The sequence below is a fragment of the Acanthochromis polyacanthus genome, chromosome 17, assembly GCF_021347895.1.
Source record: "Acanthochromis polyacanthus isolate Apoly-LR-REF ecotype Palm Island chromosome 17, KAUST_Apoly_ChrSc, whole genome shotgun sequence".
Lineage (NCBI taxonomy): Eukaryota > Metazoa > Chordata > Actinopteri > Pomacentridae > Acanthochromis > Acanthochromis polyacanthus.
The window spans coordinates 5,617,930-5,642,467 of record NC_067129.1 but is presented as its reverse complement, the minus strand read 5'-3'; the positions used below and the strand labels follow the sequence as shown (position 1 = coordinate 5,642,467).

Below are 24,538 nucleotides of genomic sequence, written 5' to 3'. Positions count from 1 at the left end.
TACCTTCATTTTCAAAAAAGAAATTTGGAAAGGGCCTTTCCTTGTCTAGATAGATTTGCATGTCCACATGTTTTCCCTTTTACACAGTAATTAGGGCCATTAATACTTTGACACTGTGCTTCCACTTATAAAATTAGAAAATCTAATCGTTGCTTGCATGCATTGTTGTATTGTTAAAAGAAAGTTTTGATTCTTACTGTTTTGGCTCCAGCAATGGATGAAGTGAGGCGGGGCATCTCGGTCCTGTTTCCATTCACCAACACACACACCCGGCTACCCCAATACTCACGTGTACGTCTGTGCAACATAAAAAGACTGGTTAGCGTCCGAGCAAACATATTTCACATTCACACAGCTGTCAGAGCCACAAGACTGAAGTGCGCGAAATATTTGTCCCCATAGGAACTAAGCGTTGAGTGTGTGGAGGAAAGATGACCGTGGACAGAAAGATGAGCTCCTCCGAAGACAGTGCGCCAAGTGGTCACCTAAAGACGCCTGCCACGGTGGAGGCAAGGGGGCACTGGGGAAGCAAAGCCGAGTTCATCCTGACCGTGATGGGCGCGATCATCGGCCCCGGGAACGTGTGGAGGTTCCCCTATCTGTGCTACAAGAACGGAGGAGGTGGGTGAAGGCGCACAGACGCGCTGCGCTCAGCTGCAGAGTGTTTTTTTTTTCTTTTTCTGCGCATTTGCCTTTTCTCTCCGTGCACTAAGAAGGGCAAATCCTGTCTTTCTTACAGGTGTGTTCTTCATCCCGTACATCCTGTTCATATTCACATGCGGAATCCCGTTATTCTTCCTGGAGACCTCCTTGGGACAGTACACCAGCCAGGGGGGGATCACTTGTTGGAGGAGGATTTGTCCACTTTTCCAAGGCGAGTGCTGCTGCTACTGATTGCGTAAATACAGTGTAAAGTTAGTTACAGTAAAATGCAGATGATCAGTGATTAGTTGCACATTTACCTATTATCTCTTGCAGGCAACACTTCACATCTACTAAATCTACTTTTGCAGAAAGGATTAACAGCCTTGCTATAAAAACACATAGTTGAAATACAGTAAATAAACATTAACTTTTGCAAAGAAAAAAAAACCTTTTGAATACATGCAACTGTGTCTCCTTGAAATGTACATAAAAAGCACATTAAGAGCAAATAGACTAACAATTCACCATGCAGCCACCCTGTGCAACTGTTTGTGTAAATACAATAAAAGTTATTTTGCAGTTTTACAGTAAATTTTCAGATGAATACATGATAAATTCATTGCTGTTCATGTGCACATTTGAACTGAAAACGTCTGTGGGCTACACAAAAATCTATTTTTGAGTGAAAAAATACATTTTGTAAGCCTGGCTGGCTTATTCTAAGACACCTAAGCTTGACAATGCTTCTAAAATATAGCTTAAAATAAGTTTCCCCTGCTAGTATGAAGATCTCAGTATTCTAAATATCATATCTTATTTCAAGAAATCTTACCAAGCAAAGTTTCAGTTGTTCTATTGGCAGATTTTTTCACATATTTCAAGGTAAAAGTACCTTGAAATACGTTTTTTTATTGCTTTGAGAGGGGAGTTTTTTTCCAGTGTAAATCTATTAAACTGACTTCTGCAGAAAGGACTGCTGCATAAACACCATTTTTATTCAGGTAAATAAGCACTACCTTCAGAATAGCAACTGTGTCTTTCTATAAGAAACGTTTTTGGGGAAAGAAATGAGCATAAAAATGCATGTTAAGAGAAAAATAACTCAAATTTTCAGTTAAAAAAAAGCAAATACTTTAACACTGAGTGAATCGTACCCTTCACACAAAGAATCAGAATCACAATGTGCAAAAAAAGAATAATCAAAAGTACACCAAATGCAAGTTGATGAAGACTGAGTGATTGACTGAATGATTAACTCAAGAAGGGAATGAGTCAAAGTGACTGAATGAGTGAATAAATGAATGACAGCTGCAGGGGAAATTACCTACAGAATGAGAGAGAGAGAGAGAGAGAGAGAGAGGTTGAGTGAGTGAGTGAGTGAGTGAGTGAGTGAGTGAGTGAGTGAGTGAGTGAGTGAGTGAGTGAGTGAGTGAGTGAGTGAGTGAGTGAGTGAGTGAGTGAGTGAGTACCAATGTGATAGGCTTACTGACTTGCAGAAAGTCAAAGTACCTCTGTGTCTTTTGTAACTTTAAGATGTGTCGTTGCATCGATGTCATGTATGTCCTGAAGAACCTTGAATTGACCTCCTGCACAACCTTCCCAGTATCACTGAAGTTTTCAGATCACATGGGAACTTTTGTACGTAAAAAAAAATCTGCGAGACAAAACTGTTTTATCAAAAGAATCTTTTAGGGAATTCTGCAATGTCGAGAGACACTCTGGAGACTCAGATGGCTTATATGGGGAATAAGGTCTACTGATATCTGGAGAAAAGATACCAGCAACAGCGTGATGTGAGGATCAATTCTGAGGATTCTCTTCAACTTTGGGTATATATTTAGTCGGAGAGAATACCATATATACACTGCTCAAAAAAATTAAAGGAACACTTTGAAAACACATCATATTTCAATACAGGGAAAAACAAACTGGATATTAGCATTGATATGGACTGGATAATGTGCTAGGAATGAAAAGTGCCACATTGTTTGATGGGAATGAAAATCATCAACCCCCCAGGAGGGCAAAATTCAAGACACCCCAAAATCAAAGTGAAAAACTGATGTGGCAGACTCGTCCATCTTGCTGAAATTCCTTGGCAGCAACTCAAAATGGTATTCAGTAGTTTGTACGGCCTCCATGTGCTTGTATGCATGACTGACGATGCCGGGACAAGCTCTGAATGAGACGACAGATGGTGTCCTGGGGTATCTCCTCCCAGAACAGGACCAGGGCATCGCTGAGCTCCTGGACAGTCTGAGGAGCAACCTGGTGGTGTCGGATGGAACAAAACATAATGTTCCAAAGGTGTTCTATTGGATTCAGGTCAGGTGAGTGTAGGGGCCAGCTAATGGTATCAGTTCCTTCATCCTCCAGGAACTGCACGAGTTCTCTTACCACATAAGATTGGGCATTGTCGTGCACCAGAAGGAATCCAGGACCACTGCACCAATGTAAGGTCTGAAAATGGGTCAAAGGATTTCATCCTGATACCTAAAGGCAGTCAGAATGCCATTGTCCAGCCTGTAGAGGTCTATGCATCCTTCCATGGATATGCCTCCCCACACCATCACTGACCCACCAAACCGGTCATGCTGAACAATGTTACAGGCAGCATAACGTTCTCCACGGCTTCTCCAGACCCTTTCATGCCTGTCACATGCGCTCAGGGTGAACCTGCTCTCATCTGTGAAAATCACAGGGCGCTATTGGTGGACTTGCAAATTCCTGTGTTCTATGCCAAATGCCAGCCGAGGTCCACGGTGCTGGTCAGCGAGCACAGCGGGCACTAGAGGACGCTGGGCCCTCAGACCACTCTTAATTCATCTCTTTCTGATTGTTTGATCAGAGACATTCACACCAGTGGTCTGCTGGAGCTCATTTTGTAGAGCTATTGCAGTGCTCATCCTGTTCCTCCTTGCACAAAGGAGCAGATAGCTGTCCTGCTGATCGGTTGAGGACCTTCGACAGCCCTGTCAAGCTCTCCCAGACTAACTGCCTGTCTCCTGGAATCTCCTCCATGTGCTTGAGAATGTGCTGGGAGACACAGCAAACCTTCTGGCAATGGCACACACTGATGTGCCATCCTGGAGGATTTGGACTGTCTGTGGAACCTCTGTAGGGTCCAGGTATCGCCTCATGCTACCAGAAGTGACACTTACCCTAGCCAAATGCAAAACTAGTGAAAAACAGTCTGAAAACATTAGGAAGGGAAAAATGTCAGTGGCCTTCACCTGTAAACTCATTCCTGTTTTGGGGGTGTCTCATTGTTACCCCTCTAGTGCATCTGTTGTTAATTTCATGAACACCAAAGCAGCTGAAACTGACTAAAAAGCCCCTCAGTTACTTACTTGACCAGATCAGTATCCCACATGGTTCACTGATTTGATGCAATACTTAGATTAAAAAGTGTTCCTTTAATTTTTTTTGAGCAGTGTAGATTACAGCCCAATATGGAGACAACTTGTCTACTCTGTAATGTCAGACTAAACAGTATCTAATCTTAACCAAGTCATGTTTTTGTTACAGCATTTGTCTCTATCTCCTGTGTCTTCTTCTGCAGCATCTACCTTTGTCAGGGTCATATTAGGGACAGAGAGAGCCTGAATGAGCTCCCAGCTTCAGTTTGGGAGAAGCAAATAGGAACAAAGGTCAAAGGTGACAACCTGTAGGATAACTTGAAGTGATCTATAGGTTCTACAAGTTGATTTAAGGTGACTGTAGTTGACAGATGCAGCCTGCATGATATTCAGGGATGTCTTCAGCTAACAGCTGCCAGGTAATACCTCAGTAAGGGGAAAGAGAGTCATTTTTCCTTCACAGAATCCCAAGCATCAAGAGATTGTTTGAGATGTTGCCACACACAAAGACAGGAGGACGCAACAATATGGGAAATGTGACGCAAAGAAAGCACTCACCCTTTAAATTGCAGGATGGATGGTCCTATCAAACATGTATGCACCCATTATTACTCTTTGTCGTACCGTTACATTCCATGTTAGTCATTTCACCATCAGAAATTGTCAGTATTATAATGCCCTTAAAGAATATACTGTGGATATTTTGTGAGCTGATCAGCAACATAATGTTTTCAGTGCATCGTCCTCACTTATCATATATTTTTCCATTTCTCAGGCATGGGCTATGCAAGTACCTTAATCATCGTATTCAGTGCAACCTCTTATATTACCATCCTGGCCTGGGCGTTCTTTTACCTCTTCTCATCCTTCAGTGCCGAGTTGCCTTGGGCCACATGTGGGAACTACTGGAACACAGGTAGTTTTAGCACATTTCTAAGCTAGTATCTGCAGAATATGAACACTAATTTCACAGTCATATCGCAGAGAAATCATGAGATAATATATAGAATGCTGAGGTTTTATATGTGATTCTTGAGATGTTGTAAGATAGTCACCTCTCTTTGGTTCCCGTTTTTGGTTCTTTTGAAAGTAGTGTATTTTTTGAACAGTACAACTCTTACTTTGAAAATGCTTACATCGCATGAGTTTTATTTTCTCCTGCTAGACTCGTGCTTGGACGTCAACAATCGGAATTTCAGTGTGGAAGCAAGACTGAACAGCACTCTTCCGGTTGTGGAGTTCTGGCAGTAAGCACAACTGACACAAGTTTTAGCTGAATGCTGATTTTTCTTCCAATCGCTTCAATTTCACTTCCTTTTTCTCTTCCTCCCAACCACTTTCATTTTCGCATCTTCCCGTTCTGTCATTAACCCACCTGCTCATGTTGGTAAACAGTGTTCCTTTTTCCTAATTTTTCATTTTCCCTTCCATTTCCCCCTGTCATGCATTTATGGTTTCCTTCTCACTCCCACCTCTGCTCCGCTCATTTGACCAGGCGTCGGGTTTTAAACATCTCTGGTGGCATCGAGGAGATGGGCAGCTTGAGGTGGGAACTGGCCCTGTGCCTCCTCCTGAGCTGGGTCATCTGCTACTTTTGCATTTGGAAGGGCATCAAGTCAACGGGAAAGGTCAGCTGCTTCAAAACACTAAAAGACATGAATGGACATGCATTTTTACACCTTTGCGTAAATAATACTAGTCCAAATAATCATGTACAGTATATTGGTTCTTTCATGTAATAATTATAGGTCTTCAGGGAATACGAAAAAATTTGCTGGGTCAAAAATGTACATACAAGAGTAGTATTTGGTTAAATGTCCCATGGTCATTTTGGCAGAAACAAAGCGCTCTTGGTAGCCGTACACAAGCTGAAAGCTAAATTTGGCTTTCTGATTTGTTTATTGGTGGTCCTTGATGAGGTCTGATTTAGCTATTTCTTTGCCACTTTTCTTGTGTGTTTGAGGTCATTGTCTCATTGGAATACTCAAGAATGTGGAGATAATCCTCCTTCTTTGTTAAAGCATCAGTTTCACTGGCAGTAAAACAACCCCAGAGCATAATACTGCCACCACCATGCTTAACACTGTTCTTGGGGTTAAAGGCCCCACCTTCTCTTCTCCAAAATTCCTGGTCATTGTGGCCAGCTGTTACATTTTAGTTTCATTTAACTTTTCTCCAGAAGGGCTTTTCTTTGTGCAGTGGATCAGCAGCAAACTTCAGGTAGCTTTAAGGTGCTGCTTCTGGAGGAAGGACTTTCTTTTTAATGCAGCCTCTCAGCCCATGATAATGTAAAACACACTTGACTGTCAACACTGACACCTGTGTTCCAGCAGCTTCTAATTCATTGCAGATTTGCTTTTGGTGATTCTTAATTGACTCTACCAGCCTGACCAGCTGTCTCAGCAGCAGGACCATGCACTTAATACTTAGAAGGAACCGGTTTCACAGATGATTTCAGGATCTGTAGCTGCTTTGAAATGGCTCCAAGTGATTTTCCTAGCTTATTCAAGTCAATGTTTTGCTGCTTCAGACCTGTACCCAGTCCTTTAGACTTTCTCACAATTTGTGGCAGAATCTAACTTATGAATCATATGGGATCTTTTTTAACATTGACCCAGAGGAGTGACCAGCTGTAGCCAATCGTACCGACTCATTAAAAGGTAAAAATGATTCAAGTTGCTTTACGTATATTTTTGTCCAGGTAGATTTTGTGATATTTTAAACGAAAATTAATGAAAGAACAAAAATATGTGATCATTTTTTGTGGCAAAACGTGTGTTTCAGTGATTCCATCATAAAAAATTAGGAGTTTTCTAGAACTCCTATTTTTTCTTCGTCACTGAAAATTCAAGACTGCCATGATATGGAATGTCTTCACAAGTGTATGTAAACTTTTATTGACAACTGTACAATCACTGCTGCACTGATATCGACATGTCGACACTGCAAAGCTCCCTTCAAAAGCTCAGTTTTGCTTGTTAAAATACTGGCAATAAATGGCTGGTTTCATTATGCACGGTTTTCATTGCAGTTCATTTTATTGCATACTTTTGTTTTGTTTTTGTTCTAGTTTCTTTTATTCTTCATTTATATAGTTTACAAGATCTGTGTTTCGTTAAATTTTAGCTAAAGTCCTCCAAAAGCTGTAAAATTTATTCAGACCTCTCTCCTTCCTTGTATCTTTCAGGCAGCCTACTTCACAGCCACCTTCCCCTACATTATGCTGTTGATTTTACTCATACGTGGTGTTACCCTACCCGGAGCAAAAGACGGGATTATTTACTACCTTTACCCTGATATCTCTCGCCTTGCAGATGCCCAGGTAGGAAGACACACACAATTTTGAGACTAGAACTGCTATTTTGTGTTCTCTATAGAGACATTTAAACACACACATATGCATTTGTTCCACCTTTTTTAGGTGTGGATGGATGCCGGCACTCAGATCTTCTTCTCTTACGCCGTCGGCCTTGGTTTCCTCACCTCTCTTGGGAGTTACAACACTTACAACAACAACTGCTACAGGTAAATTCAATACTAAATTGTCAAGGCTATTCTGTTATGAATAGAAAAATTCAAATATGACTTTTTCTTTGAAGACTAATTTAGGTATATAGACCGTTATTCCCCTTACATGGAACCCTCAGTTGATTATGTTTCTCCAAAGATTAGTTCAGTTCATGGACCTATGATTACCTTAGGATAATAATTCTGTCATGCATGTCTATAATTGCATTCACTTTTCTTTTAGGGACTGTTTTTATCTGTGTCTGCTGAACAGTGCCACCAGTGTTGTGGCAGGATTTGCCATTTTCTCCGTTTTGGGTTATATGACATATGAACAAGGAGTGGATATTTCTGAAGTGGCAGAATCAGGCAAGTACCACAAGTACAATGAGCATCAGAGTGACAGTTTTTATACCAGAATGAAACTTGTGGTAGAAATTGCCAGACACAGCAGCTGTACTTACACACAAATGCTATACTGTTTTTTTTAATATGTGTAAAATCTTGTGATATTTCGTTATCTTCCAAACCTAAGACGGTTTCAGGCAAAGCTACGAGCTTCTTCTGTCATATTTGTTTCTCTTGTTAATATTTTCCTTTTTATTAAAGCATGCAACTCAGTTCAGGAGAGCACAATTACTGCTAACTAGTGAGCAGCAGGAATGTAGCGCTGAAGACTAACTGACTGTTGACAGTAATCTTGGCCAATAGAATTTAATCCTCATCAACTAAATCTTGAGCTGTTTTGACTTTTTGGGAGGCCAGTCAGAACATTTCTCAATCCATATTTCTAAGGCGTCAATACTCACATTCTTCACTCTGTATGCCGACATTCACATCTGAACTGCACCGCAGACTGCAAGATAAAACATTAACCTTCAGCTGACTTACATCTGAAACACCAAACACAAGAACACAAATGTAAGTCTGTCTTTCGGTCAATTGGTTCGTCCACATGTCAGATAGATTGTCATGAAATTTTGTACAAATGTTCATCGTCTCCAGGTAGTACCTTCTAGCACCATTATGAGGTGCAATGTTCTCAACACCCTCAGCTTTACTTTGTGTTTTATACTCATTAGAAAATACTTAGCACATAAATGTCTGAGTTAGACAGTGTTGACTCAGTCTGTTGCTTAGGATTTATTTTCATAGTAGAATTACTTACATTTTATGGGTATGTTTACAGGCCCAGGGTTGGCCTTCATTGTCTACCCACGAGCTGTAGCCACGATGCCCATGCCTCAGTTGTGGTCAGTGTGTTTCTTCCTCATGATCATTCTGCTTGGACTAGATAGTGAGGTACTAAGTAAGTCTCTTTTGATCAATGAATAAATGAATGAATAAAACACTAATTCTCTTCCCGCACGTGGGTTTCTTCCAGTTTGTTGGTCTGGAGTGTCTGATGACCTCCCTATGTGATATGTTCCCTACTTACCTGCGCCGAGGCTTTAGACGTGAACTGCTTCTGCTGGGTATCTGCAGTACCTGCTGTTTGCTGGGATTCTCTTTGGTCACTGAGGTTTGTATGCAGTACACATCGAACTAGACCGTCAGCTTAATGCTTTCTTTCCTAATAGCACTTAATATGCAGTTGAAAGCAAAAGAAACCAGTTTTCTAGTTATATAATACAGTTCGGCAACAACATTTAAACTACCTACCTAATATCGTGTAGGTTTGTCTTGCGCCACCAAAACAGCTTCGACCTCTCAAAGCATGGACTCTTCAAGATCTTTGAAGGCAACCATGGGTATCAGGTGCCAAGATGTTAGAAGCAAATCCTCTTCTGTAAGTTCTGTTGGATGCAACAAGGGGCCTCCATGGATTGGACTTGGTATTCCAGTCCTGTCCTTAGATGCTTGATCAGAATGAGATCTGAGGAATTTGGAGGCCAAGTCAACACCTTGAATTCTCTGCCATGTTCCTCGAACCATACCTAAAAGACTTTGGCAGTGTGGCCAGGAGCATTATACTGCTGAAAGAAGCCACTGCTCCGAGGGAACACTGTTTGGGGTATATGTGGTTCCCACCAACATTATGGTAGTTGTCCAAGCAACATGTACATGAATTCCAGGACCCAAGGTCATCCTGTTGCCATCCCTTCGCCAGGTAAACAATGCTCCTGGCTGTCCACATGATGCAAAAGAAAATGGGATTCTTCAGACCAGGTCACTGTCTTCCGTTGCACTCATGGACCAGTTTGAGCAGTCATGAAACAGTGAGCATGGGCAACGGCTATGCAATCCAAAGCTATGATACAGTTTGTGTTCTGACACTTTCTATCACAACCACCATTAAGCTTTTCAGTAATTTACACTACAGTAGCTCATCTGAAGCTGTTATTCCCTGTTGTATTAGTGAGCCTTGAATGCCCATGACCTTTGTCGTTCAGTATAGCCTTCTTTAACCCTTGCCTCAGGTTAAATCAGGACCAGCTCTCCGTTTAAAGGGTTAGATTCTATCTGCCTATTAGTATTCCACCTAACAGGTTTCAGCAGAATAATTAAGCTGGTGTCGAGGAATACTCGCCTAGGTCCTAACTGTCTTCTTCCAAACGTCTTACCCCTCTTACTCCAATAAATACTCTCTTACTAAGCATCCCTCCTAAGTAGTAGAATTGATTTATTGACCACGTTTGTTAACGACAGCTTTCCTCTTAAAACTGTGGCACTTGTTGATATTCCTAGGTTCGTTTTAGAGGTTTGGATAACTAACCTCAGGGGTAATGTTTAAATAACTAGTTGGATTAAAGTAACCTTTAAGAACCATTAGATTTAATGCACACAATCAACTTAACTTTTTACCACTATGCAGAATAGGTGAATCATAATCATTTCATTAGACTTCTCTTTAAATGCAATATAGCGTTTTATTAAGCAATTATTAGCAGGGGCACAGCATTAATTCATGATTAAACAATTTAATTATTTCTGATTATTTCTTACTAAACTAAACTAAACTAAACTAAGCTGAGCGTACCTAAGAATCTTCTCTAATTAGTAAATTTAGGAGAGAGAGTGGACAGCGTGGCCAAGCTGTCACGCCCGGTCTTGACCTGCATCTAGTTGAACTCCTCCGTGGACCAGCAGACTTGGTACGAAGTCTTCTTTGTGGGCAGAGGGTGTTCTTCATAGGCAGGGGGAGTGGAGAGGTCCTGAAAGCCAATCGTTGGTCTGGCAGTTATCTTTAGTAGCAGCTGGAACACAAGTGCGGGCGTCTCAGCTGTCTTCTCAGTTGGATGGTGGTGGTGGAAAGCTCCCGTCTCATCAGGCTGCGGTGGGTCACTGGGTCCTCCAGCCCCTGGAGTGGAGCAGCCCTCTGCTGCTGCCTCCTGTGCCTCTCTGGATGCCATGGGTGCTTGCCTCTCTTCATCTCTTTAGACAACTGCTGACCTCTCAGGACTCTCCTTTCAGCAGAGTGTGGTCCTCGCTTGTTGAACAAAGTCAGAAAAAGACTTTGCCTCCAACGATGTTCTCAGCGAACTCTGGAGCCTAAGTCCTGCGTTGTCTTCACGTCTCTTGGGCAAAAGGGTCCGGTGTCGACTCTTCAGAACTTTGGCAATGCTCTCCGGCAGCTCCGGCGAGCACCATCTCTTGCAGCTCCGGCGAGCAGCATCTCCCCCCTCCGGGGGAGAACTCCGAATTCAGTGTCTTTGACTCTGGGTTTTATACCCTAGCTCGACTTCAGCTTAGCACATACACATTTTCACACACAATTCTAACTAGTAGGTACGCCCAATTAATTAATTCATAGGTTTAAGACACAACCTTCTTCCTATTACACATACATCAGTTACACAGAAATCATGTTTTTCCAGCAAGTACACAGCATCCACCTTCCGTTGTTAACACACACACACATTGCTTGAGACATGTTGCCAAGACCATATTTGGCCACAGAACTTCCTCAATGTCCTCCTTTCTGCAGTGTCATGGTGACTTCTGCTTTTTGCCCTGCACACAGCTCAGAACAGCACAGATTACTTCAAGTCAAAACTCACTTAGTTACACTGAATCACTTCTTTAAATCATTTTTCTTAGCATGATCAAATAACTTATTTTAAATCATTCTCTTCTATAGCAATCATCATTTCCAGAATATATATCAGCCTATTAAAATCATTCTTGCATCAAGCATAAGCATAATCATGTGGTTAACTTATATAGTTTCTCATTTTAACTTTTCATTGGTTTGCTTAAAACTTTTATTTAGGTGGTGGTTGCTCCTGGGATCTCAAATAACTAGGCCCCACTTGACACCTTGTTACAGATTCACCAGTTGTCCTTCCTTGGACCACTTTTGGAAGCTGCTAACCACTGCATATTCGAACACTCCACAAGATGTTCTGACCCAGTCGTCACAATTTGTCAAAGTCACTCAGATCCTCACATCGTACCTGCTCTTGAATCTTTTCCTGTCTCCAACAGATCAACTCTAAGAACTGATTGTTTACTTGCTGCCTAATGACATGTGCCATTGCAGTGAGATAGCTAATGTTGTTCTCTTCACTGGTTAGTAAGATAAAGTGAGTCTAATCCAAACGGGGCGAAGTATAAGATGTAGACAAACAATGGAAATTAAATTAATTAGAAATGTTAGAAATGTTTTTTTTGTGTGTGTGTGTGTGTGTGTGTGTGTGTGGGGGGGGGGGGGGGGGGGGGGGGGGGTTTGTGTGCCAAACTATTCCTTGTCTGGGTACAATAGGTAGCATTGTCGTTCTCATGTAATTCTCAATAATTTAAGAACGCAAATAAGGATATTTAGTAAAATTATTTATTATTATTATTTTTATTTACAAACTAATTAATGAATAATGGCAGACCATGGGATAAAATGCATAAAAATTAGAAAAATTTTAACTTTCTGTGAACACAGTTTGAGTCTACAGCCACAGTCTATAAGATAACTGTTAAATTGAAGGCTTTACTGACTGATTTAACCTGTCTTGGAATTGGGCCAAATTGTAGCAATGCCTTAATAATAGTACACAAAGATCCATCAGTAATATAAAGGCAAGCGTATGTGCATGTTTAGCATATTTTATCCAACTTCCCCCTGTTATCATGCTGATGAGGGTGCAGGAAATCCAGCCAAACAGGGTCTTTCTACCAAATGTTCAAATATAATGATGTTGCTCTCAATTAGTAATTTTTGTATTGATTGTTTTTTGTTAAAACTGTCCTTATTTGTAGGGGGGAATGTACCTGCTCCAGCTTTTAGACCATCATGTCTGCAGTGGCAGCACTTTGCTCCTTCTCTCCTTGAGTCAGTCTCTCAGCATTGCCTGGGTCTATGGTAAGTCATAGTTCAGGTACAGTAGTGGAATTTCTAGCTTTAACACTCTAGCTTAAAAAAAAATACTGATATTCAATATACATTTTGATGCCACAGGGAAACACTGAGGGTGTAAAATTTTACAAGAGGCACTTCAAAAGCTTGAGATTGACATGCATTCAAAAGCCAATAACATGCAAATAAAAAAGTGTTTTCAAATAAAAATGAAAACATTTCATAGAGTATTTTAGGCCCATCCAACAAATGCCAACATTTGCTTCATAAAAGGTCCAAGTAAATCAAAAAGCAGTGCAATCTTATGTATTTTCAAGTAACAAATGACTTTAAAAAGCATCAAAGAAAGTGCTGGGAGAAGAATGAGATGAGTCATAATAGGAAGAAATCACAGTATGTGAATGAGAACAGGTGGATGGGTCATTCCAGGTGAAATGACCAGATATTCCTTGGGGGTGTTGCTGCACCATTTTCAGATTAATCCTAAATCTTTATGCCATTAGACACTAACAAAAGTACTTTCAATACAAAATCGTAGGCCTGGAGCTCAAATAGTTTCTGAGTTGTGGGGGTCTGAAATTTTCAGAATTTGGGCTGTAAAAAGCCTCGCCAGCATTTTTTGCATCTTGAAATGGTTATTTCCCAGCCTCTGGACATACCAGAGAGCTGTGAGTTGGTAAACAAGGCCTCTGTATGTAGCCAGTGCCCCACAAACATCCCCAGGTGTTTCCCTACACTCATATTTTCCAAACTGAGGTACCTAGAAAGCTCCAGTTTGCCAAGTTATCACACAAGTTTGTGTAGAATGGAACCCAGGGGTGTTAGAACACTTCTGTGCAGTATTTCTAGTACTTTTAAGGTCCCAAACCTCACAATCGTGAGTAGGTATCTCTTAATTTTTAACATTTTTAGCAAGCCCCCACGACCTGCAGATTGTAGGGAAACACCTGGGGATGTTTGTGGGGCACTAGCTCCATGCAGAGGCCTTGTTTACCGACTCACAGCTCTCTGGTATGTCCAGAGGCTGAGAAATAACCATTTCAAGATGCAAAAAATGCTGGCAAGGCTTTTCATAGCCCAAATTCTGAAAATTTCAGATCCCCACAACTCAGAAACTATTTGAGCTACAGGCCTACGATTTTGCATAGAAAGTACTTTTGTGACTATCTAATGGCATATAAATTTAGGACTAATTTGAAAATGGTGCAGCAACCACCATCTGGTGAAACCACACAGAATGACCCGGATGTAAGTGGCCAATGCAGTGTGGGTCAGCTCACTTTCGGAAAGAACAGATAGTGAAAAGCACTGCTAGTATCAATACTACAGAAAATGAGAAGTGAATCTGAATATGTATTAAAAAATCTTTGTATTTTTGACAATATTAAGAATATATCAAACCACTTAACGAATATATTGTGACAAAGAAGAAAAAGAAACTTGGATTACAACTATATTTAACAGGGTCATTGTATCCATGTTTGGTATGCTGATAAAATATGAGACTGACCTCTGTAATGTCTCTCCTTTTGCCTCAAGGTGCAGATCGTTTTTATGGCAACATCGCAGACATGATTGGCTATCGGCCACACTCCTTCATGAAGTACTGCTGGTGTTACATCACTCCCTTCATCTGTGTTGTAAGTTACAAAGCCAATTTAATTCCCCAACGTGTGTTTTTATCTTGCTCGCGTCTGTTAGTAATTGACATGTGATTTCATTTTTCATGTGCAAATTCATACGAGAAGGGCAGGACCTCTCTGTTACATTCAGATCAGCCGAATGCACAGAGGCAAACAGCTGTGAATACATGCATATCATTTGTATTTTGGCAACCATATAGCACTCTGTTATGCCTCGTCTGCTTTTGACTCTTGAACCCAGCAGAGCTTTACACTCTAAATATCCAAACTCAAATAGAGCAAAGTTTAAAATAATGTGTCTCACAAAGTAATTATGCAGTATAATCTTAAACAGATTTAATTATCTGCTCTATTTATATTCCTTTCTTGAGTGGTTCTACATTATAATCTACATCAGTCTATCAGTTTTAGTTTTATTTTGTTACTGTATTTGTAGAATTACAGACATTTAAATTAACCCGTGTTCCCTCATCTCACATCAGGGCACGTTCATCTTCTCCATTGTGAAACGTTCTCCACTGAAGTTCAGTAACAGCTATGTTTATCCACTCTGGGCAAACATCTTGGGCTGGTTCATTGCCACGATTTCCCTCTCCCTCATCCCGCTGTTTGTGATACTTAAATTAATCCAAGGGAAAGGCACTCTCAAACAGGTGAGTGTGATTCTGTTTTTTCTTTGGTAATGCTGGTAAGAACGAGTACAAAGATGGCACAATTCAGAAAATCTCCCAGTTTCTGATAGAGAATAGGATAATTTTGTTTTTGTTGGAAGTTCAAATCTAACAGTGCTGCTAAAACATGTTTTAGCATGTTTAAAAAGTGCACCACAAGTTACAGTTGGACAAAGGCTTCTTTTATGTTTTAACAACATGTCAGATATAATCTATTAAGTTTGAATCTGTGATTATCTTTCCAACTCGATCAAAGTAGCTGGGACATTAAATTTAATGCCATAGAGGGAAAGCATGGTCTGTTCTGCTGGATCTTTTTAGAGAATATTTGCATTTGTTTTAGGTGCATCAATCAAAATGCAGGACAACATTATATTTTGTGCATATAACTTAATGTTGGAACTAAATAATCACATGTGAGAGCAAAAAATATTTTAGGGAAGCCCACGAAAGCATTTTGAGCACTGAATGTTCTGAAAGATAGCGTCAATATGTATATATTTGATTTTCTCACTAAGGTCACTCTGGGGATCCATGTCAAAGAGCTACAGAGACTGGATGAATGTGTTTATGTTGGTGCTCAAATCTGAAATCGCTCACGTTGTTCAGGGCTGGGTCGCCGTAATGGGACAGAGCAGTGTTTCAGTTTGAGAAAGTTTAAGTAAAGACTGCTTGGCTATGATTCCTGGCTGGTCATCAGGACATCACAACAGGAGTTCTCAAACAGCTTCCATGAACTACAGGATTATGTTCCTTGGAAAAAAAACCCACGAGGCCTGCTGTTTTGGAAATGCACTGACCCGGTCTTCGAGCCATCAAATTCTGGACATTGTCAGAGTTGCTCATTTATATCAACCTTTCACATTTCTCCTGCTTTAAACACATCGACCTCAAGAACTGACTGTTGTCTTGTTGTTAAAGTCATTTGCTTCACCTGCCATCATGTGGCTGATCAGTGGAAACTGTTGAGAAGTCATTGCACCATACGCTTATACAGTCTGACAGAACAGTGAACACTGCTTCTATTTCATTTTGAGTCAATCTCACATACACGGTTTCATCATTGTAAACTCTCATTCATATACCAAATGTGTACTTATCTGCAGCAGAAAAACATCCTCCACAAATGCACCATTTACTCCTGCTTGAGCAACAGCTGCTAAAAACTACACTTTTCAGCATTTGTAAGAAATCATTTAGCTTTCTCTAACTCATGAACTGTTTTTAAATGCAGAAGAGGAAGAATAACTGAAGCAAGAGTGCAACTCTTAAATAAACAAAGTTAACTTCGGTTCAGTGTGACGCCCCGTGTGTGGTTGCCTATTTGGTGAATTAATAACAGCTGTTCTCTTAAAGGTGCTGGGATTGGCCAGGAGAAGTGATTGAGATGTGGAGCACCTGGGCCTGCTGCTCCACTTCTACTATATATACTTGCTTCCTGTGAACTACAGGGCGCTGGGTTCTCTCCGCTCCTGGTTCCAGCTGCCGAGACATATGCACCATTTATTTTAGTTTCCTTTGTTAGTGCACTTTCCAACGCTTTGCATTACATTATTTCCACACAGCCACATTTACACTACTGATTTTACAGACTAGACACACTTCATGCTTAATGTTATCCTTTGTTTATTTTACTTTAATTTGTAATAAATTGCGTGATTATTTTTGAAAGAGCACTCCTCTTGTCTTTTGTCATGGCCTTGGTTATGACAAAATGGGGGCTCGTCCAGCTGTTTTGTTCCTATTTGATTGCGTAAGTTGGTTTGTTTCAAGTGTTGCTTATTGGCAACAGTCAAATGTATTGTTGCGCAATTTTATTTTTTTATTTTTTTATTTTTTGGTTGGTCGGGACTTGATCTAATTAAATAGGTTTGTGAGGAGTTTTTGCTTTTTGTGAATCTGTGATTTGTTTGATGTTGTGTGTAGACCAGGGAGTTTGTTGATTGGTGCTTTGTGCTGGTGAGAGCGCACGTGCGTACAATTGTTTGGTGCACTGATTTTTTGTTTGTTTGTTTGTATCTATATTGGCTTTAAATATTTTGTTCTTTTTGTGCGTGCGTTTGTGGGGAGTTTGGAGAGGAGCCCAACTGATTTTGGCTGGTGATCTGGGTAAATCGGTTGTTATATCAATGCATACTTGATTGTTAACTTACCCTGTGGACTCGGCGTGGATCTGCGGATGCAGTTTTGTTTGCACGTGGAGCAGGACAGTCAGGTAACTCATCCTTGTGTGTCTTGTCATTATATGGTGTGGAGTTTTCCCCTGTAGGCTGTAGCAGCGCTTCCCTTTTGGGTTCGTTGCGTGGGGCTTGGTAGTGCTGTGGCGCATGCGGTTAAAGCTTTGCTTGGGAGCATGTCCGTGGTTTCGGGAGGGTTGCTGGCGTGCTAGTCACCCAACCGGACCAGCGGTCAATGGTGCATAAGAACCCGCCGCTAGTCGTTGCATGAAGACTAGGGAGGAGTTAGATAGCGGGAGAACTCCATCCATACCGGCTCGGGGTGATTCTCCGGGCGCACACGGTGGTTTTGTGGTGCCTGGCAGGTCTTGTTCAGGTGTAAAGTTGTCTAATGTTATAGTTGTTTTTTCATAAATCCTCAAAATGTCAGATGTTGAGTCATTTATTGCTTCTCCATCTGAGGAGAATTTGGAAAAGTGTACAAAGGAACAGTTGGTGAGGCTTGCTGAGCATTATAGTATTGGTTTGGGAGATAAACGGTTAAAAGAAAATGTTAAGGTGGCCTTAAAAACAAAATTAATGGAAATGGGAGTTTTGACCGTGGATCAGGAAGAGTGTACTGCGGTTTCCTCGTTTTCTGTACAAAAAGAGGGCTTAACATTTGAACAACAGAAGGAGCTTCTCGTGTTACAGTTGCAGCACGATCAGTTAAAACATGAATTTCAGATTAAAAAACAAGTTGAAATCGAGCGCATCCGGCAGGAGAGAGAAACTGAGAGAGCTCGATTGGAATTGGAGAAGACTCGTCTGTCTCTGAGTAAAACAGGAGAGCAACATGGTGAGGGAAAGGGTGAGCAGGATTCTACTCGTTCTTTTGATGTGAGTAATTTGCGATTGTTGCCACAATTTAATGACAGAGACCCAGATTCGTTTTTTGTTTTGTTTGAGCGGGTGGCAAAAGCCAGAGGCTGGCCTGATGTAGACTGCGCTTTAATGCTGCAGTGTGTCCTAACTGGGAAAGTGCAAGAGGTATATTCTTCGTTAAGCACAGAGGATAGCGGTAGCTATGGGAAGGTTAAAGCGGCTGTCCTGAAGGCTTACGAACTTGTTCCGGAGGCGTACAGGCCGGGTTATGACATCAGAAGCTGGGCCATGCCTCCTCTACACCTGGAATCCCCTGGCAAGACCACTTATACCTGGATAACCCCTCCAGCACTGTTTGTCTACTTACCATGGATCCTGAACTGCTGATCAATCCACCCAACTCAGGCGACGATCTGGAACAATTTTCCTCCAGCCACAATATCCAGTCCGTGCTGAGACTACAGTCAAGCTTCTCTCCAAAGCCTCACGAGATCTCTCCTACGCCAAAATGATCTCAGGCTTCTTCTTTTCCCTTCATGATATTTCTGATCAACCATCACTGCCCCCTCAGCCCCCTCCCTCACCTCCAAATCCAGACAGCCTCCATGGCACGCCATCTCCAGCGCCTCAGACAACAAGACCCGAAACTACGAGAGGCCAGGCTATGGCTCACCTATACAGCGCTTGGAGGAGGTAAAGTACTCCTGTATAAGGCATCCACTCCAGGCACAACAAACTCACATGCGCCCATGCTTCTGGCATCCTAACCTGAGCCATCCACCTCCAGGGTCATGCCCCGTGACATCACATCACCTCCAGGTCCTCAGCCAGGATTACTCCAAAATGGAAGTGCACCTCTGGCAACTTTCTTCTATCATGACTATATCACCCAGCTCAAGGACATCCAGCTCCTTCCACAGACTTTAGCGGTTACGACATCTTCAATTTATTTCCCTGGACCTCATTATATTTGCGTAACTGGCTGGAACTGCTTCAGAATCTACCATCTGTCTTTTGCACAACTAGACCTCATTTCCATGTGCAGCTCCTTCACCCATTCCACTTCAAAAATCTATTCTTCCACTATCCAAAACTACTTCATCAACCACTTGTCAACAGGCAGCCACTACCTTGTCATCTCTCACTCTAATGTGCCAAAGCTTTTTAAAGGTTTGTGAAAAGAGGAACCTGCCTACATCACAAAGCACATGCCACTTACTTTCAATCATCCAAGCCATTACGTCCTTTCTCTACTGTTCTCCCTCAGTTACCCTAGAATCCATCTTCTTGTTGGCCTTTTTGGGATTCCAAAAATGCATCCACAGAACACTATTCAATTCAATACTTCTGTATAGGAGCCGCTTTCACAGCAGCCACACTGGCCATTTCCAACCAAATGATCAAAGTTCTTGGCTGCTTGTCATCAACTTGGCTCTATACAATCTCAAATTTTAGGGAGGGTCTGTAATAGGTTTGGGTGAAACACGACCTGGGATGAAACCCCCACCCTGAATCTCCTACTCTCAAACCTCCAATGTTTCATCTCCCCAGAGCAGCTGTCCAAACACCCTCTCGATCCTTCGGCAACCTCATTCCCAACCTCATCATCCAACACCATTGTTGTTGCGAGTTAAATGCTGGATAATTCATTGTACCCAACATACTGTTTACACCGAAAAAAAAGAATTGCTGGCATTTTAGTAATAAAAAAATTATATTTTTTCTTTAAACTAACTTTACCTACTTAGTGAATTTCACTTGACTCTCATGTCTTTTCTCTCCTCAGCGTTTCTTACTGCTCTGTAAACCCATAGATGACCTGCCATTGGATCAGCACTGTCCTCCTGCACTGGGAACAAATGACTTCACTGTCCATACAGATCTACAACCTTTAAACCACATTAGAGAACTCACTCAGTGAACACAAATAAGTTCTTCTGCAGAGGGGTGCAGTCGAACTTAGTGTGTGGCCTTCTGGGCCTGCATTCATCAACTGTCAAAAAATGTATTAGTCCATGGGCCAGACCAGATATTGGTACCATCTCAGGTGACCAAACCTAAGTGGTACTAAAATGTACTTTCTTTTCATGCTTATTTGTTTTGGTCGATTTAAGTCTTGTTTTGTTATTTTGTGTCTCGCTTCTGTCGTTTTGTGTCTCGCTTCTGTCGTTTTGTGTCTTGTTTTTGTCAATTTGTGTCTCGTTTTGTGTCAAGTTTCGTCTCGTTTTGTGTCAAGTTTCGTCTCGTTTTGTGTCAAGTTTCGTCTCGTTTTGTGTCTTGTTTTTGTCACATTGTTACCATAGCAACGAAATACTTCTCAGCCTCAGGTTTGTTTTAGTATTGTTCTGTGTTATTAACACAGATGATGTGTGGCACTTCTTATTTTTTCATAATGAGGAATAATCCTATCGAATTTGACTTTTGGCTCAGATCTTTTCATTGTGTCCATTAAACGAGTGATAACAGATATTAAGCTGTGAAGCTGCAACAGCTATCATATCAAAATGCAAACTAGAGACATATTAAAAACACAAAAAAGAATTGGTCACCCTTGAGCGGTACCGATACTGGATATTTTGGGTCCAGGCCCATGGACTAATAGATAAGAATGCTCTAAAGACAAAAGTATGTGGGAGAAGTTGATCGAGCACAAGAATGTTACCTACAGCTGCCACATTTTACATTTCTTTCAAGAAATCTTGCACCTTTCTTTGACGTATTTTATTCTATTACACCATATGATTTAAATGTTTTAATGTAGTTTAATTTCAATCAGTCAATCAATCACAGTTTCTTTAGCCTTTTACAACAAAGTGCTTCAATTTGTGCTGGGAATGTTTCATATGTTCTATAATAATCATGGCATTATAGCTTATATAATTATATTTTATTGATAAAATAAAAGCTATTATCAAAGGAAGTAGCAAAGATTAGTAAGGATGAAGTGAGGAGGACATTGAAGAGGATGAAGAGTGGAAAGGCACTTGGTCCTGATGATATACCTGTGGAGGTATGGAAGTGTCTCGGAGAGGTAGCAGTAGAGTTTTTGACTGGGTTTTTCAACAGGATCTTAAATAGTGAGAAGATGCCCGAGGAATGGAGGAGAAGCGTGCTGGTGCCCATCTTTAAGAACAAGGGAGATGTGCAGAGTTGTGGCAACCAACTACAGAGGAATAAAGCTGATGAGCCACACGATGAAGCTATGGGAAAGAGTAGTTGAAGCTAGACTAAGGGCAGAGGTGAACATCTGTGAGCAGCAGTATGGTTTCATGCCAAGAAAGAGTACAACAGATGCAATATTTGCTTTGAGAATGTTGATAGAGAAGTACAGAGAAGGTCAGAAGGAGCTGCATTGTGTCTTTGTAGATCTGGAGAAAGCTTATGACAGGGTGCCGGGTGCACGAGTGCAGGAGGCCTAGAGGAAGACCAAAGAGGAGGTTTATGGATGTGATTAAAGAGGACATGAAGGTAGTTGGTGTGAGAGAAGAGGATGCAGCAGACAGGGCTAGATGGAGGCAACTGATTCGCTGTGGCGACCCCTGAAGGGAAAAGCCATTTGTCAATTTTGTTTGTTGCTCCTGAAGATGAACTGTGCAGGGTTTACAGATGCACTTTTATTATGAGTTTAAAGCTTACACATCTGCTAAAATTATAAATATCATTATATTGATCACAATCTCTTGCATTTAAATGTCAGTGTATTCGTTTTTTTAGGATCAACCTCCAGTTTTGTTTTGTTTGTTGCACTCAGGTAGCCTAGCCGCACTAGACCCAGCTCTTAAGACACAAGGGTCTAGGAATACTCGACAGGGAGTGAGGCGGGCTCAAAGGTTGTCTTTCAAATCACTCTGCAGCAATTGGGTAGGTATACAACCAATCAGCGCAACGAATAGGCTGACGTAGTTCCTAAGAGCGCCGGATTGTAGCTAAGTCCCATTAGCTTCCCAAACAGCGGAGCCAACTGGTGTATTAAGGATTTGCCATATCCCGTCGGCATAAGTCCGAATACGTCTTACTTCTCAATGAAACACTTCAGTGCCGTCCTTTGTTTATCTTTCAAGTTGAATTGTAGTTTCAAATCTTTAAGGGCTGTGGTCAAAGCCGAGTCGAAAGATAACTGTTTATTGTGCGCCGGTTGTTTCTGTCAGAATCGTCGCGCCTCTGTCGTCACTTAGTTACGCCCGCCTTCTGACTCTACACTTCATGGTGATTCGTCCGGCCAGTTTTAGGAGCATCCAACCTCGAGCCTTATGGAGGGTAACTAGACCCACCCTGGCAGAGAATTAAATTCGTTGCCGTGGGTTGTATAGCGCGGCTAGGCTAGCACTCAGGCAAAACATTGTTAAAATGGCTTCCTGTTTTCTTTGTTGCATGATATATATTTGTACATACTGTATATTATTTTAGACATTCTTTCTGTAAATTCTTTAGCCATGTAGCAATCTTTAGAGTGCTGCAGTTTATTTGGATCTGTATATCATCCACTATGCATCTATGTAGTGCTGTATGTACTTTTCAAAATTATAAAGAACTACACATTCAAACTGTCTTTCCTAAAAATTCAGTATTGTAATTTTCTCCTGTCCTGACATACACACTGCGCTACGTTGGGCTTGTCTTGGAAGGAAGATTGTTGATTTAAGAAGTGTGTTTGTTCATTTAATGGTTGTTAAAGAACAGTTTTTGTCTTCTCCTGTAACTGTGGGCAAACAAATAAACAGGGATGGAAAAGGGTGAAAATGATGCAGATTATGTGAAATATGTCAATTTGATCAGTTGATTATGTTATATAAGTAGCTGATGAAACAGTTTAATTCCAGTCTGTCTCAGGGCTACGCTTAGAGACAAACAACCAAGCACGCTCACAGTCACACCTACTGACAATTTAGAATCACTAATTAATCTTAGCATGTTTTTGGACTGTTGGAGAAAGCTGGAGTACCCGGAGAAAACCCACGCGTACACAGGGAGAACATGTTTAGCACTGTTGCCTTGCAGTTAGAAGATCCCCAGTTCACATCCTGGCCTGAGGCTGGGATCTTTCTGCATGGAGTTTGCATGGTCTCCCTCTGTTGAGTGGGTTTTCTCCGGGTTCTCCAGCCTACTCCTACAGTCCAAAGACATACTGAGGTTAATTGGTGATTCTAAATTGTCCATAGGTCTGAATGTGAGTATGATTCTTTGTCTCTATATGTAGTCCTAAAATAGACTATCGACCTGTCCAGGGTTTCCCCTGCCTTTGCCCCAAGTCAGCTGGGACAGGCTCCAGCATCCCTGCAACCGTAATGAGGACTAAGCAGTGGATAAATAATGGATGGATGGATGTTTTCATCAATTACTTTTTCAGTTCAAGTGGGTTTAGTTTTCTCAATATAGATTGTATACATTGGAATACAATGTTGCTTTTCTAACACAATTCTGCAACAAATAAGACTACTTAAAGTACAAATACACAACAATGTAGGACAAGTGCAAGACAAGATTACACAGAATAAAACAATAAATACACAGCATATAGGCTGTAGGCCTTAGGCTGTAAGCCTAATTAAAATATAGGACCTGCAAGAAAGTGCATAGGTCAAAGCAGAGCTGTAAGGAAGCAGACTTTCCATACAGAGACCCTTCATAATTTTAACTCTCAAGCGACCGAGTGGGCTCATTTATGACCCCAGCCATATAAATATATTTGCCGTTTTCATATCTTTTATCCGAAAAATGTTTTCTGCCATGAATTTGTGAATCTACTTGTCCTACAGCTGCTCATAGTTTTTTGTAGAGATCGGCCAACTGGTGTGACAAGGATAATGGAAACTTGTCTGGGGTCACTTATGACCCCAGAAAGATGTATAGGTTTTTCACTATTATAGGCCTTAGTTTTATTTATTTATTTCTACCTCTAATTGCTATATTTCAGTGTTATGCAGTGCACTATAGCTGGTAGGCCTACATTTCTAGCCACAGCTGCCCTGGGGCAGACTGACTGGCTGCCAATCCACTCCTACAACCCCTCTGATCACCACCAACATTACACAGCATACACATTCATACACCAGTGGAAGTGGCAGCACTGGAGCTAAGGTGGGTAAAGTGTCTTGCATTGGACGAACGGCTCTGCCACCTGAGCCGTAGCCGCCCTTAATCTAAATACTTCTCTGCATGTTACATTGCACACATACAGACAAGATGTTTGTGTAGATTTGGTTTTTATGTACTTTTGATTTACTATTGAGGAAACAAAAGGAATAAAGTTTTAAAAGAAGTGGCAGACAAAGCGTGTCTAAATAAATGTTATTGCGTTCTTACAATGCATCATATTGTTCATATGGTTTTACTTTAGCTCTGAGTCAAAAATGATTAAAATTCATGAATAATAAAAGAAGGT

General features: G+C 41.2%; 1 protein-coding gene across 1 annotated transcript; it reads left to right on the top strand.

The window, feature by feature from the left end:
* Window positions 1-22,903, top strand: LOC110958512 (sodium- and chloride-dependent betaine transporter-like). Its single transcript, XM_051937775.1, has 14 exons — window positions 1-621; window positions 740-874; window positions 4,780-4,920; window positions 5,170-5,251; window positions 5,500-5,632; window positions 7,192-7,326; window positions 7,426-7,529; window positions 7,756-7,880; window positions 8,701-8,813; window positions 8,896-9,033; window positions 12,705-12,807; window positions 14,341-14,441; window positions 14,927-15,097; window positions 19,943-22,903. Exons 1-14 carry the CDS (start codon window positions 432-434, stop codon window positions 20,075-20,077), a joined length of 1,806 nt encoding a protein of 601 aa, XP_051793735.1. The 5' UTR covers window positions 1-431; the 3' UTR covers window positions 20,078-22,903.
* Window positions 22,904-24,538: the final 1,635 nt, after the last annotated feature.

Coding starts and splice junctions, on each gene's coding strand:
- LOC110958512 (XM_051937775.1), top strand. CDS start 432: ATGACCGTGGACAGAAAGATGAGCTCCTCCGAAGACAGTGCGCCAAGT. Junction 12,808..14,340: donor CAGCATTGCCTGGGTCTATG/GTAAGTCATAGT, acceptor TTTTGCCTCAAG/GTGCAGATCGTTTTTATGGC. Junction 14,442..14,926: donor TCACTCCCTTCATCTGTGTT/GTAAGTTACAAA, acceptor ATCTCACATCAG/GGCACGTTCATCTTCTCCAT.